General features: G+C 52.4%; 1 protein-coding gene across 1 annotated transcript; it reads left to right on the plus strand.

Annotated features, from left to right (window-relative positions):
* The first annotated feature begins 9,230 nt into the window (after window positions 1-9,230).
* On the plus strand, window positions 9,231-13,838 carry LOC148592834 (rho GTPase-activating protein 20-like). The gene is made up of 10 exons (XM_088533534.1): window positions 9,231-9,427; window positions 9,885-10,058; window positions 10,499-10,733; window positions 11,071-11,137; window positions 11,251-11,417; window positions 11,540-11,701; window positions 11,859-11,968; window positions 12,437-12,632; window positions 12,871-12,988; window positions 13,330-13,838. Exons 1-10 carry the CDS (start codon window positions 9,231-9,233, stop codon window positions 13,836-13,838), a joined length of 1,935 nt encoding a protein of 644 aa, XP_088389660.1.
* The last annotated feature ends 230 nt before the right edge of the window (window positions 13,839-14,068 follow it).

Below are 14,068 nucleotides of genomic sequence, written 5' to 3' on the forward strand. Positions count from 1 at the left end.
CGCAGGGACAGCAGGGCTTCTGCAGCGTGTGCCTCTGCCCCTCCACTGCTGCCTTCCAGGGAGATCAATCATGGCACAAAGGAGAGGAGCTATTCACTGCCAGTCCTGCCTGTCCAGGAATGGTCAGAAGGCAGCAGGAGTGCGGACAGCGATGCTGCTGGGCAGCAAGAGCCCTGCCTGGAGCACGAGGCCCTGCAGAGACACCCTGCAATGCTGCCTGCCCCGTTCTCCCACGTCGCTCCTCCCCAGGCCTCCTCCAGGCGCTCCCTGGACAGCACCTTGTCCTTCCAGCAGCGCCCCTCCACCATGTCCCTGCGGCCTGCCTCCATGCCCCCCTGCTGCTGGTGGGACGCCCAGAACATGTAAATAGCTCCTGGCAAAGCTCTTGCAGGCCGTGCTGGGGACAGGAGCCATCAGAGCCCAGGAGTCCGTGGGCATGCGAGGAAGCCGAGAGCGTCGCCAGGAGCTGGGATTAGACACGTCGGGGCAGGCTGAGGGGAAAGGGGGCGGAGGAGGAAGAGGAGCTTCAGGGGTGTCCTCAGAGACAAGAAAATATCAAGACTGTGACTCCGGTAACTGTAACCGAAAAAGTAACCGTTGTGATCTGCTGCTGGAAACATCTCAGCATGGAGATATATTGGACTCCCATATTGGAGTCCAAGAGGAGAGAAAATAAAACAATAAAGAAATGCTAAGGAGAGGAAAAAGGCAAGAAAAGGAAGAGGAGACCTAATGGGAAGGATGAAAAGAGAGGAAAGGAAATGGAGAAAAAAAAGGACAAATAATAAGGAAGAAAAAAGAATGTGGAAAAAGGAAGAAAAAAATAAAAAAAAAAGAAAGAAAGAAAAAAAAAGAAGGAGAAATAAAGGAAAGGAAGAAAGGAAATAAAGCCAGGGGATATGTACCTCAAGGGAAGGCCAAGTACCACCATCATGCAATCAGGAGGAAAGACACTGGGAAACCAAAAGAGGAGAAAAGCAAAAAGGGGAAACAGAAAGCAAAGTGACAAAGAGATAAAGAAGAGAAAAGGAAAGAAACAGGGAGGGAAAAGCAAAAGGAAATATTCTGTGAAAGAAAAGCAGGGAAAGTAAAAAGAGAAAAGCAATAAAAAAAGAGAAAATGGTGAAGAAAGAGATAACGAGAAAAAAGGCAAGGGACAGAAAAGAAACAAGAGAAGATAAGTAATGAAAGCAAAACTTGGAAGGCAGAAGAAAAAAAGGTGGTGGTAAAAATGGACGCACAAAGGAAAGAAACACAGATACAAAATTAAGGGAAACCAACCCCTAGGGAAAGCCAAGCAAGCAAGCAAGCCAGTAAGTAAACAAGAGGAAAGCAATCAGGAAATAGGATACCAAGATAAAGGGAACGATAATGGAAATCATCATGGGTGGAAAAAAATGAAAGAAAAAATGGCAATTAATAAAATAAAATAAATAAAAAATGAAGTAAAAAAAGGAAAATGAAGGAAGGAGAGAAGCCAAAAGGAAAGAAAAGAGTAATAAAGAAAAACAAAGAAGCATCTGGTGAAGAAAAGCAGGTAAAGGAAAGAAAATAAAAAAAAATAAAAAAAAATTAAAAAAAAGAGAGAGAGGCAAGAAAAAGAAAAGGAGAGAAAACGGAGAAGGCACAAGCAACTGAGACCACAACAACAACAGAAAGCAAAAGTTAAAGAGATAGAAAAGAAAGAGGAATGGGAAAGTGTGGAAAGAAAAACCAGGAAAGTGGAAGAAAAGAAGAAGAAAGTAAAAATGGAGACACAGAGGGAAGAAAACAATGAGACAAAGGCAAGAGAACTCAAGGCAACTGAAAGAGAAAGCAAGAAAGGACGCAAACAAGCAGATAAGTCAGTAAGTAGACAAGAGGAAGCCATCAGGAAATAGGATAACAAGACAAAGGAAATGATAATGGAAATCCACATGGATGGATAAAAAAAAAAAAAGGAAAGAAAAATATGGTAAGCAAAATGGAAAGTAAAAAAAAAAGAAAAAGAAAATATGAAGGAAGGAAGACAAGAGAAAAAAAAGTGAGAAAGAAAAAACAAAATCACCTGGGAAAGAAAAACAGGGAAAGGAAAGGAAACAAAGACAAAAGAGAACAGCAAGAAGAAGAAAAGGAGAGAAAAAGGGGAAGACAGAAGCGACCAAAGAAAAATATAAAGGGAGAGACAAGAAACAGGAATGGAGAACTAAGGAAAGGGAAACGCGGAAAGTTGAAGAAAAGGAGAAGAAATTTAAAATGGAGAGTTTAAAGGAAGAAAAAGGTGAACTAAGGCAAGGCAATCCAACCCAAATGGAAAGCAAAAGAGCAACCAGGCAAACAATCAAGAGCAAAGCAATCAGGAAATGGGACAGCAAGTAAAAGGAAATGATAATGGAAATCAACATGGATGGAAAACAAGAGGAAAAAAATGGCAAGCGAAAAGGAAAATAAATAAAAACCAGAAAATAAAGGAAGGAAGACAGCAGGAAAGAAGAAAGTAAGAAAAGGCAGAGAGAAATATCTGAGTAAGAAAAGCAGGGAAAGAAAACAAAAACAGGAGAAAATCAAGAAAAAGAGAAAATGGGGAATAAAAAGCAACCAAAAGAAAAAAAAAAGTAAAGAAACAGAAAAGAAACAGGAATGGAAAAGTAAGGAAAGGAAAACCTAGAAGGGACTGCAAGGAAGAAAAAAAATCAAAGAAGAAAAGAGAAAAGGGAAAAATAAAAGGAAGAAGAAACTGTTGAAGAAAGACAAATCCCCCTCACACATGCAGATCCGCCTCCCTGAGACTGTGGTGCCTCCAGTCGCAGAGGCGCAGGCCCAGCCTGTGGGTAGCACATGGTTGCAGAGAGCTTAACATCCAGGACAAAGAGAAAGAAGGATGAGGACACAAAAGAAATGGAGATGAAGAAGTAAGGAAAGGAAACCCAGAAAGGATGGAAAGGATAAAAAGGGGAAGAAAGAAGCGAAGAGGAAAAAGAAAAGAGAAAAGAAAAAAGAAGATGGCCATAGGCAAGCAAATTGTAAAACTAGCAATTGTAAAAATAAAAATGGTAAAAATAAAGAAGATGCATAGTGCCATTTCTTGGCAAATGTGATTCTATGATTTTCCTTAGTATTTCCTGATCACTTCCCCAGGAAAGGATCATGCAAATACCTGTGAAGGAGTGCTGCCAGGTCTGCAAATCTCATGGACTTCAAGACAAGAAAATACCCAGCAATTCTTCTTTTATTCCCAACACAGGGTTTTTTTTTCATCCTGATAGGCCAGATCTCAGCTTTCAGGATGTGGCCTTAACTACTTTTTCATACCATCTATGCAGAGAAACCATTGCTTACTTTCTGCAGAGATAAAGGAGCATTCAAGAATGTGGCCATTTCTTCTAGTGCAAAGCAAAGCAAAGCTGCCTTGTGCCACGTGCTTTAGGTGTCCCTGCTTGGGCAGGGGGGTTGGACCAGATGATCTCTAGAGGTCTCTTCCAACCTCAACCATTCTGTGATTCCTAGAGGTGGGTGCTTCTTCAGTACTGAGCCATTCAAATGGTGATAAATGAGAAGGAACTGCAGAAACTAGGAGCCCTCCTTTTCCCTACCAGTAATTTTCCAGTTTTTAGAGCATCAAGTTGCTTCCTGAAAAAGGATTTGAACACAATGTGCAAGGAAATGTAATCTAAAAATGAGGGGACCAGATTATGTGCCCAAATCCAGAAGCTGCGTGGTTATGTCCAGATACAGCACCTGGGTTGTGCAGTCTGTAACAGGATGACAACAACCAAGGAACCTGCTGAAGACCCCACTATTAGAAAACTAGTCCAGATCATGGTGAGCTCTGGATCTCTCATCAGGAAACTGAAGGCACAACCATCTTGAGTCAAAACGCATTTGTATTTAATGCTTTTATTCCAGTCAAACTATTCTTTAATGATTTCAGAGTATGTCTTTCTATTTTTATCACTAGTGATCCAGTAGCTCCCGATACCGCTAAGACACCTGCCTTGTTGCAGGTGAGAATTCCATTGTACCTGGGCACACGGGTTCCAGAATGCAGAATGCTGAAGGTCTGGGGGACTTACCTTGCAGGTTCCAATAGCAGCTCTGGGTCTTTGTGTTTTTTAAAATGACATAGCTAGAAGTAATTCCAGAAAACTTTATTAAAAGTATATGTGTATATGTATTAACAGATGAGCTATCTAAATCAAATGCCACAAACCTTTAGAGCGTTTCCATCTGAGTTCAGTGATCTTTGGATCAAGTGTCAGACTATTCGCTATAAAGCATAACGTTTTGTGAAGACAGCCTTGACAGCACAGGTGGATCTAAATCTGATCCCCCTTCGGACTGAGCAAAGGCTTCTGCTTTCCAGCTTGTGAAGATCTCTCCTATGCTGGCACATTCAGTCTGACACGGAGATTCCTGCAGACTACGCACGTGCAAGGCACTGGTTAGACCCACAGCTTTTCCCTCTCTCTGCAGGGCAGACCACACCATAGTTCTGCAGCTCCCTGTGAGTCAGCACTAGAGCTCCAGATGTGGCACCTGCTGGGTCCTGCTTCTGCTCGGGGCACGGGTCTTCCCATTCAGCTTGTCCAAGAGCAAAGATGCTCATGAGGGTCACGTGCAGGCACCAAACGCAGCATCACTGGCTGTAAAGGCTTGACTGCCCAGTGAGAAAATGATGGAATCATGATTTCCCCTTCAGCAGAGGGCCCCTTCTGTGTGGTCTGCTCCAGGCAGAACACACAAAGCAATCCTGAAGTCTCTTCCCAGCTCTTTTGAAGGGCCCCGGTTTCCTGTCCAGACTTGCAAAGCCCAACTTTTTCCAGCAGCCATGGATGCAAGCTAGCATCACCATGACTTTCTCTTCCATTATTTTATCTGCACAAGGAGCAAGTGACATTGACTTCCCCCTCATTATAAAAGACCAAGAAATGCACATAGATTTGAAGAGCTGCAATTAGAGCCACAGACAACTGCTCTGTAAGGAGGGATTTTTTTTTTCCCTATCCAAAGCAAGTCTGTCATATCAGTTTGCTTAAGTGACCCTTAACCTAGTCCTTCTGCACCTGTAGAAAGACTCCCTTTCTACAGACTTGCTCCTTGCTCTCTGGAGACTGGGATTCCTGAGGGCTGGTCTTAAAACACTGAAGCCAAGAAGGCACACAGCACCTCAACTGGTCTGTGCCTTCACAGCATGAACTACTGTCTTCTATATTTCCCTCAGAGACTATATTAATTGCACATGCTTCTGTTTATAAAAGATGGGTTAGAGATCACAGTTAGAAGAGTGCAGGTGATGTGGGGAAAAAAAAGAGCAATCACCTTTTGCTCTCTGTGCTTATGACAATGACATTTTCTTCTTCTACAGCTTGAAGTTCTGATCCTATGCTTAGAGAGCACCTTGTAATTATTAAGGTCGAATATAATGCCCTGACTTTTAGATTGTTGTTGCTGGTAAGTCAAAACAGAAAATGTTCTTACCTGCATAGCTAAGTAAAGCTGACCACCTAAGTGTAAAAAGCTAAAGGAGACATGGCAGGGTTCTACCCCGAGATAGTAAATGAAAGGAAACCCTAGTTGGATGCTGCTGATGGGAAAACTCTTCCCAATTACGCCAAAATAAAAGGGACCTGCCAGGGATTTTCCAGCTTTTCATAGCTCTGGTTTGACATACATGCTGCATGAAACACTATCACTCACTGTCTTTAGCCAAAACTCAGGGTGTTCATCACTTTGCAGCCCATCTAGCTACATTCTGGAGAACAAGATCCGTAAGGTGGCCAAGCATCCAAGGGTGAAGATGCTAAGTGCTCTAGGAAATGTGCGTTGGGGTGGCCCAGCAGGTCAGCGACATGGACAGGAAGGCAGCCCACATGGGCAGTCCTGCCTCCCAGGCCTACACACTGCATGAACCGACTTCCTCTCTCATCCACTGCAACGGTGACTCCTTAGACATTTGCTGCATACAGCAGTTTGCTCTGTGAATTGTAAAGCTCTACAAGTTATTATAGGAAACTGTAAGTTTTCTTTTTTTCTACCACATGCCATTCCAAACTTATGCAAAATCACACAAAATGCAAGACTGACCCAAGCTGAAAGAAATTCATAGGTATCAGCAAAGACCACTTCACTATAACGTTTGAATGAATGGACCTATTACGTGTTTGTCTTTGCAACTAAAAATAACAATGATGAGGAGTGTTTTTTATGGGTAAATGTGATTCAGTTATTTTCATTAATATTTTTATATCATTTCTCTGGGAAAGGACGATGCCAATGCTTGCGAAGAAGTGCTGCCAGTGCGTCTATACCTTCACTTTCAGGATGATGCCTTAACAATCTTTTCTTAGCAATCTAGACTGACGCAAGGGGGGCACGCAGTACCTCCTTTTTTTCTGTGCCTTGGGTCACCAGGGCCTCTGACCCATTCCTCAGTGGGCCCATATTTCCCCTAGTCTTCTTTCAATTACACATGTCTTTAGAGAAGGCCTTCTTGTTATGCTTGACATCCCTGTCCAGATTCAAGTCCAGGAAGGCTTTGACCTTCGTAGCCCTGTGCTTCCATGCTCCAACAGTGTCCCTAGTTTCCTCCCAGGTGACATTTCTCTGCTCCCAGGCTCTGTCTACTTCCTTCTTAGATTTCAGTTTTGCCAGGCACTTCTTGTTCGTCCATGCAGGTCTTCAGCCACCTGATCTTTGGAATGGACCATTCTTGGTCTTCACAGAATCACAGAATGTTTCAGGTTAGAACCTCTAGAGATCATGTAGTCCAGCCTTCTGCTCAGGCAGGGACACCTAGAGCACATGGCATTGGGTGGCATCTAGACGGGTTTGGAAGTTCTCCAGAGAAGGAGACTCCACAGCCTCTCTGGGCAGCCTGTCCCAGGGCTCTGTCTCCCTCACAGGAAAGAAGTTCTTCCTCACATGGAGGTGGAACTTCCTGTGTTTCAACTTGTACCCATTACCCCTTGTCCTGTCACTGGTCAAAACCCTGAAGAGTTTGGTCCCATCCTCTTTACAGTCTCCCCTCAGGTACTTATCCATATTGATGAGATCCCCTCTCAATCTTCTCTTCTCCAGGCTAAACACGCCCAGCTCACTTAGTCTTTCCTCATACGATAGATGTTCCAGTCCCTTAATCACCTTCGTGGCCCTACACTGGACCCTCTCTAGAAGCTCCACCTCCCTCTTGTACTGGGGAGCCCAGAACCGCACACAGTACTCCAGGTGCAGCCTCACCAGAGCTGAGTGGAGGGGCAAGATTGACCTGCTGGCAATGCTCCTCCTTATGCAGGCCAGGATCCCATTGGCCTTCTTGGCAACGAGGGCACATTATTTACTCGTGGTTAACTTCTTCTCAACTAGAATTCCCAAATCCCTCTCCACAGAGCTGCTTTTCAGCTTTTTCTCGTAAATCTGTACTGATGCCTGGGGTTATTCTTCCCCAGGTGCAGGACCCTGCGCTTGTCCTTGTTGAACCTCATGAGGTTCCTCTCTGCCCTACTCTCCATCCTGTCTAGGTCTCTCTGGATGGCAGCACAGCTCTCTGGAGTGTCGGCCACGACACTCAGTTTGCTACCATCAACAAATTTGCTTAGGGTGCACTCTGCGCCCTCATCCATGTCATTAATAAACAAGTTGAACAGCATCAGGCCCAGTACTCCCCTTGTGAGACACCACTGGCCACAGACCTCCAACTCGACTCGGCCCCATTTATCACCACCCTCTGAGCTCTGCCATCCAGCCACTTCTCAATCCACCTTACTGTCCACTCATCTATCCCACACTTCCTGAGCTTCCCCATGAGGATGTTATGGGAGACTGTGTCAAAAGCCTGGCCGGGGTCAAGGGAGACAACATTCATGGCTCTCCCATCATCCAGCCAGCCAGTCGGCCCATCGTAGAAGACTTTCAGGTTTGTCACACATGACTTCTCCTTGGTGAATCCATGCTGAATACTCCGGATCTCCTTCTTTTCCATCACATGCCTAGAAATGGTCTCTAGGATGAGCTGCTCCATCATGTTTCCAGGGGGAGAGGTGAGGCCGACCGACCTGTAGTTTCCCAGCTTCTCCCTCTGGCCCCTTTTGAAGACTGGAGTGATGCTGCCTTTCTTTCAGGCCTCAGGCATCTCCCTGGCTCTCCCCTGACTCATCAACCGCCTGCATCAAGAATTTAACTGCAATGTTCTGCAGGACTCCTCCTGGACTATCTATTCCTAGCTGGGTGGTTATCCCAGCAGACATCAGGCTGGTTGAAGTCCCTCAGAAGGACCAGGGTCTGTGACCATGAGACTTCTTGCAGCTGCTTGTAGAAGGCCTCATCCACTTCCTCTTTAATCCTCACCCACAGGATCTCGACTTGCATTTTGTCCTCCCTTAGGCAGAGCTCCATGCATTCCAGTTGCTCTCTCATGTAAAGGGCAACTCCACCACCTTGCTTTCCTGGTCTATCCTTCCTAAAAAGCCTAAAGCCATCCATGGCCATGTTCTAGTCATGAGAGCTGTCCCACCATGTCTCAGTAACTGCAATGATATCATAGCCCTGCAAGCACAAATGCATCTCTAATCCGCTGTGTTTATTCCCCATCCTGTGTGCATTTCCATAGAGGCATTTGAGTTGGGCAGTGTAAAGTCCACTACATGGGCCTTCAGCAGTGCTTATGTTTTGCTGTTTTCCCTCTCCAGGCTTTGGGCACTTTCCTACTGCATCATTAGCAGAGAGCAGCCCTGCTGTTTAGACAAGAGAATCGTTCTCTAAACTCCTGCCCTGAGTGTGCTTGGAGATGGGATTGCCCTTTCCCATGTTCCTGACATGGTTAGACACCTATAGAGAGGCTGACGTCTGGGTTGAGTGAGTGGAGAGGAGGTGTGAAACTTGGCATTTTGGAGGCACCATGTGGGCCTTGGTCCTACTTGACAACTCCAGCCCTGGGCTAGCTGTGCCAGCACATGCAGGGCACGTTGCAGCCACGCAGGCAGGCTGCCCTGTGCCCACACAGACCCTGGCCCCTGCCCACCAGGGCATCACAGCGCGGCCAGCGCATCACAATGTGCGTCAGTGGCACGGAGGTGGCCTCGGCCACCAGCGCCCGCCCGTGCCCCAGTGCGCAGCTGTACCAGTGCGAGGTAGCTGGGAGACGTGGGCTCCCAGTTAACTGGTGCAGCAGAGCACGGGGTCAGTGGTCCCAACTTTCCCAGGCCTGCTCTGCTCCTGGCGCTGCTCGGCCTTGTCACCTGGCCCTCGGCAGCGCCATGGGGCAGACGTGCTGCGGTGTGCGGGGCTCTGCCGGCCCCGCTCCCAGCTCGCAGGCCTGGCCCGGGGCCCCTGGCTCCGCTCCCAGGAGCTCCCAGCTCCTGCTGGTTGAGCGTGCTCTGGTGACGCGGCACCAGCGCACGCAGGGAAGGCACCTCCTGCTCTTCCCCGACGCCGTCGCCTTCGCCAAATTCAAGTAAGCACAAGGACCTCTACCCTCCTGGCCCAGACCACTGCCCCTGCCAGCAGCCCCAGGCCCCACTCCTGCCCGCTCCTGCTTCCCCTGGAGCCTCGAGGAGCCCAAAGGCCCTTGGAGGGGCCATTGGAGGGGCCCCTTCCTCCTGGCCTCGCAGTCTGTGCTATGTGCGGATGCCCAGGCTCCTGACGAGCTCTCGTGCTCCAGATGACCTGCAGCCCCCTGCACGGGTGTCCCTGTGCTGCGAGGAGGGACGCGCTTGCCCTTGAATGCAGGGTGGTGTGGGAGGAAAGGGGCTGGCTCCTGGATGTGCCATCCTCATGCACAGCCCCTGCACACCCTGCTGCTCCCAAGGTTCGGGGTGGCCGCCCTAAGGCTCTGCCACGGGCAATGGCTCTGCCCTGGGGCTGCCCCCAGGACACCACCTCCAAGGGGCTCCCTGCTCTTCCTCCCGCAGGCTTGGCACCTCCTTCCCGCTCAAGCGCCGGGTGCCCCTGCACGAGCTCTGGGTGCTCTGCGGGAAGGAGGAGGCGGCTCATGGAGGGGAAGAGGAGGAGGAGGCTTTTGGCCTGAAATGCGCCAACAGCCTCCTCCTCGTGTGGCCCAGCAGCAGCTGCGTGGTCACATTCGGGTGAGTGTGGGGCCTGGGGAGCTGTGACTCTGCAGAGCAGCGGGAGGAGGAGGAGGATGGGCCCTGAGCCTTCTCTCTCCCGTGGGCTGCAGGTCGCAGGAGGTGAAGGAGCAGTGGCTCGGCGCCATGCTCAGGTGAGGCCTGCGGGCAGTGATGCCGCTGGTGGCGCTGGGTGTCCAGGCTGCCGGTGCTGCAGAGCTGCCGGGGAGCTGTGGTGGGGCGCAGGGAGCTCCTGGGCAGAGCTGCCCTGGGCCCTGCGCACGCGGAGGGGGCGCAGGCAGCAGCGCCGGGGCCGTGCAGAGAGGTGCTGCCCGCGGGCCAGCGCTGCGGGCAGGTCTGCAGGGGAGGGTGGCTGGAGGGGCTGCGCTGCTGTGCGCGCAGCGAGCAGAGAGCCGGGCAGTGACCCAGCTCTGCCCTGGGGGCTGCCCTGTGCCCAGCAGGAGCCCGGGAGACCAGGGGGCCCGCGTCACCCGCCTGGCCTCGTTTGAGCGGCTCCTCAGGGAGGCCATCAGCGCCCACGGTCCCGTAAGTGCCCCTGGGCTTCCCGCTGCTCCCCGAGTGCCCAGGCCTTCGGGGAAGAGCCCCCGCGCCCAGCGGCTCCCGCTGACCCTCTGCTCTCTTGCGCAGTCGGCGTCGCTGAGCACCCGGACCGTGGAGGCGCTGATTTCGGCAGCGGTGAGCGGCTGCTCCCGCTGCCCTGGCCCTTGCGGGTGCTGCCAGCAGGTATCTGTGTTTGGGCAGGGGAGGTGTCAGGGGCCGCAGGGCTGGGGACAGCGGCCGCTGCCCAGCGGGGCAGCCGGGGAGGAGCTGCTCAGGCTGGAGGCAGCCCAGGAGGGCAGTCCCTGCCCGGGGCCACGTTTGGGCACCCTGTGCCCAGGGACTGCAGCCTCTCGGCACCCAGCAGCCCCCCAAGGCACCCAGGGGCTGTGGGCTGCAGGGCTGGCTCGGCCTGTCCCCTGCAGCCCTGGCTGCTGCTGCGGGCAAATCCGTGACATGGGGCCGTTTCTTGCAGGCTGGTCCCACACAAGGAGCTGCCGAGGTCCTCGCAGCTCCTCAGGAGGGACCCTGCCCCGCGCCCGGTGAGTGAGCTGGGCAGAGCAGCGGGGCAGCTGCCCTCTCCCTCAGCGCCCTGCACGCACACAGCGCTGCTCCTGCTGCTGGAGCCTGACGCTCGCTTTCCTCTCCCCGGCAGCTCGTGGACCTCCCCAGAAGAGGAGGTCCATCCCCTGGCCGTTCGCTGGGCACCGCAGCTCGGCCAGTGGGATGCGCCAGGAGGTGCCGGTTGCCCGGAACCTTCTCTTCGGGCAGCCCCTGGACAGGCTCTGTGGGGCAGAGGGGAGCCTGCCCCAGCCAGTCCAGGTAGGGCAGCCGGGCCCCTGGGGACTTGGCCTGCGCACGCGCTGCTCTGCGGCAAGGCCCAGCTCCCATCACTAGCGGCCTTTGTGCACTCCAGGATCCCTTGTGTTTGCTTCTGCCGGCAGGACCTCCTGGACATCTTGTACAGGGAGGGACCCGCCGCCGAGGGCATTTTCCGGATTGCTGCCAGCGAGCGGGATCGTCGGCAGCTCAGGGAAGCCCTCGATACAGGAGGCAGCGTGGAGCTGGAGGGCAAGCCCGTGTACCTCCTGGCTGCTCTCTTAAAGGTGAACTCCGTCCCCTCCTCCTCCTCATCCTCCTTGCTCCCCTTGGAGAACAGGGAGCTCAAAGCTGTTGCCTCCTGGGGAGCCCAAGTGTCAGGGATGCTCCCTGTGGGCTCAGGGCTCATGTTCAGAGCCTCATCTCCATACCCTGATCTTGCAGGATTTCCTTCGTAACATCCCCTCCACGCTGCTCTCGGCGGCCCTGTACAATAGATGGATGCAGGCTCTGGCTAAGGCAAGCAAGGAGGAGCAGATGCAAGAGCTGAAAGAGTAAGTGTTGTGGGCAGTGCCAGTGTTCAGGGGTGTCTGGGAGAGCTCGGGGCCTTCTCTGGCAATGGGCAGGCTTCTGCAATGACCCATCGTTGCTGTGAGCTGGTGCTGATAGCGCACAAGAGAACCCCAGGCTTCCATGGGCCTTTGCAAAGCCTGCCAGCCCACCATGTGCTGACAAGCTCCCCTTTCCTCACGCTGCCCATGTCCTGAAGGGCAGGCACCTTGCTGAGACACCGGCCTTTGAGTCAAGGTCTTGGCCTTGCCACTCTTGCACTTAAGTGGCTGCTGAGCTGCCGTTGAAGGTTTCCCCCCAGGACATGTGTAAAGCAGTGAGAGAAAGCAGGGGCCTTGCTCTCTGTGGAGGACGCACCGTTTGTGGGAGTTTCCTTGAGACTCCTTGCTCACAGGCAGAAGCAGCGGGCACTGCCTCCTCACGTCAGGGCCCTTGTGTTTGTGTTCACGCAGGGTGGCTGAGCAACTGCCGCCATCAAATCAGCTCTTGCTGAAGAACTTGCTTGCCGTGCTCAAGCACATCAGCCAGAGCTCTGCACAGAACAAGATGACCTCCAAGAACCTGGCCATCTGCATTGGCCCCAGCATGCTGGGCCCAGGCCAGGACAGCACCTTGCCTCTCCAGCTGCAAGTGGAGATGAACAGCAAGGTATGTGGAAGATGCCACGGAGCTTCCCGCATTGGCCACAGCTGAGCCAGGCCCTCACATCCCACGGCCTTTGCAAAAGCCACCTCCGCTCGGCAATGCGCAAGCCGACAGGCAGAGCTCTTCCTGCAGCTGCAGCCGTGGAGCTACAGCCCTGGGGACGGAGCCATCAGTGGGGAGCAGCAAACACTGCTGATGCCTTTGGAGCCCTTTGCCTGACGCCCATGGTTTCTGTGTGCAGGTGGCGGTGCTGGTGGAGGTCCTCATTGAGAACCACACTGTAATATTTGGGGAGGACGTGGCCTTTCCTGGCAGCCCCTCTGCAGAGCAGCCCTCGGAGGACACCGGCGGCTCCGCAGGTCTGTGTGCAGAGGGTTCAACGGCTCCTGGCTAAGTTCTTTAGCTGGCAGCACTTGTCAGGAGGTGGCAAGGACAGTGCTCACTCTACACAAGGCTTCCTGATGTTACACCCTGGTAGAGCTCAGCTCTTTGCAGCATTGCTCACTATGGGCTGGAACTGCCCTCTGCCCATGTGGGATATTGGTCCCGGGGGCTCTTGTGTGTCCTGAACTGCTCCTCCCCTCCATAAGGGCTGAGGTTGCAGCTTGCCATCCTCTGAGTCTGTGTAGTCCCACAGGCAAAGCCCCCTTTTCCTGCAGGGAGCACTCAGAAGTAGCTAAGAGGCTCTTTCTGCCCCCAGGACACCCAGGGGCTGCTCAGGAAGATTCTTTGGCCAGCCCCAGCCCCGCGCCTGAGGCACCCTGCGTTCTCCCAGGCTCTGAGGGGCAGCAGCAGCAGGAGCAGCAGGAGCAGCAGCAGGAGCAGCAACCCCGTGGGAGAAGCCCCAGGGACAGCAGGGCTTCTGCAGTGTGTGCCTCTGCCCCTCCACTGCTGCCTTCTGGAGAAATTGATCATGGCACAAAGGAGAGGAGCTATTCAGTGCCAGTCCTGCCTGTCCAGGAATGGTCAGAAGGCAGCAGGAGTGGAGACAGTGATGCTGCTGGGCAGCAAGAGCCCTGCCTGGAGCACGAGGCCCTGCAGAGACACCCTGCAATGCTGCCTGCCCCGTTCTCCCATGTCGCTCCTCCCCAGGCCTCCTCCAGGCGCTCCCTGGACAGCGCCTTGTCCTTCCAGCAGCGCCCCTCCACCATGTCCCTGCGGCCTGCCTCCATGCCCCCCTGCTGCTGGTGGGACACCCAGAACATGTAAATAGCTCCTGGCAAAGCTCTTGCAGGCCGTGCTGGGGACAGGAGCCATCAGAGCCCAGGAGTCCATGGGCATGCGAGGAAGCCGAGAGCGTCGCCAGGAGCTGGGATTAGACACATCGGGGCAGGCTGAGGGGAAAGGGGGAGGAGGAGGAACTTCAAGGATGCTACTAGGAGGCAAGACTAAATGAAAGCTGCAAGAAGAGTAACCTTTGCGATTTGGTTATTTAAACA

This window comes from Tinamus guttatus, unplaced genomic scaffold (assembly GCF_059628265.1).
Source record: "Tinamus guttatus ecotype Peru unplaced genomic scaffold, ASM5962826v1 Tinamus_guttatus_pri_ptg000508l, whole genome shotgun sequence".
In the NCBI taxonomy this organism is placed as follows: Eukaryota; Metazoa; Chordata; class Aves; order Tinamiformes; family Tinamidae; genus Tinamus; species Tinamus guttatus.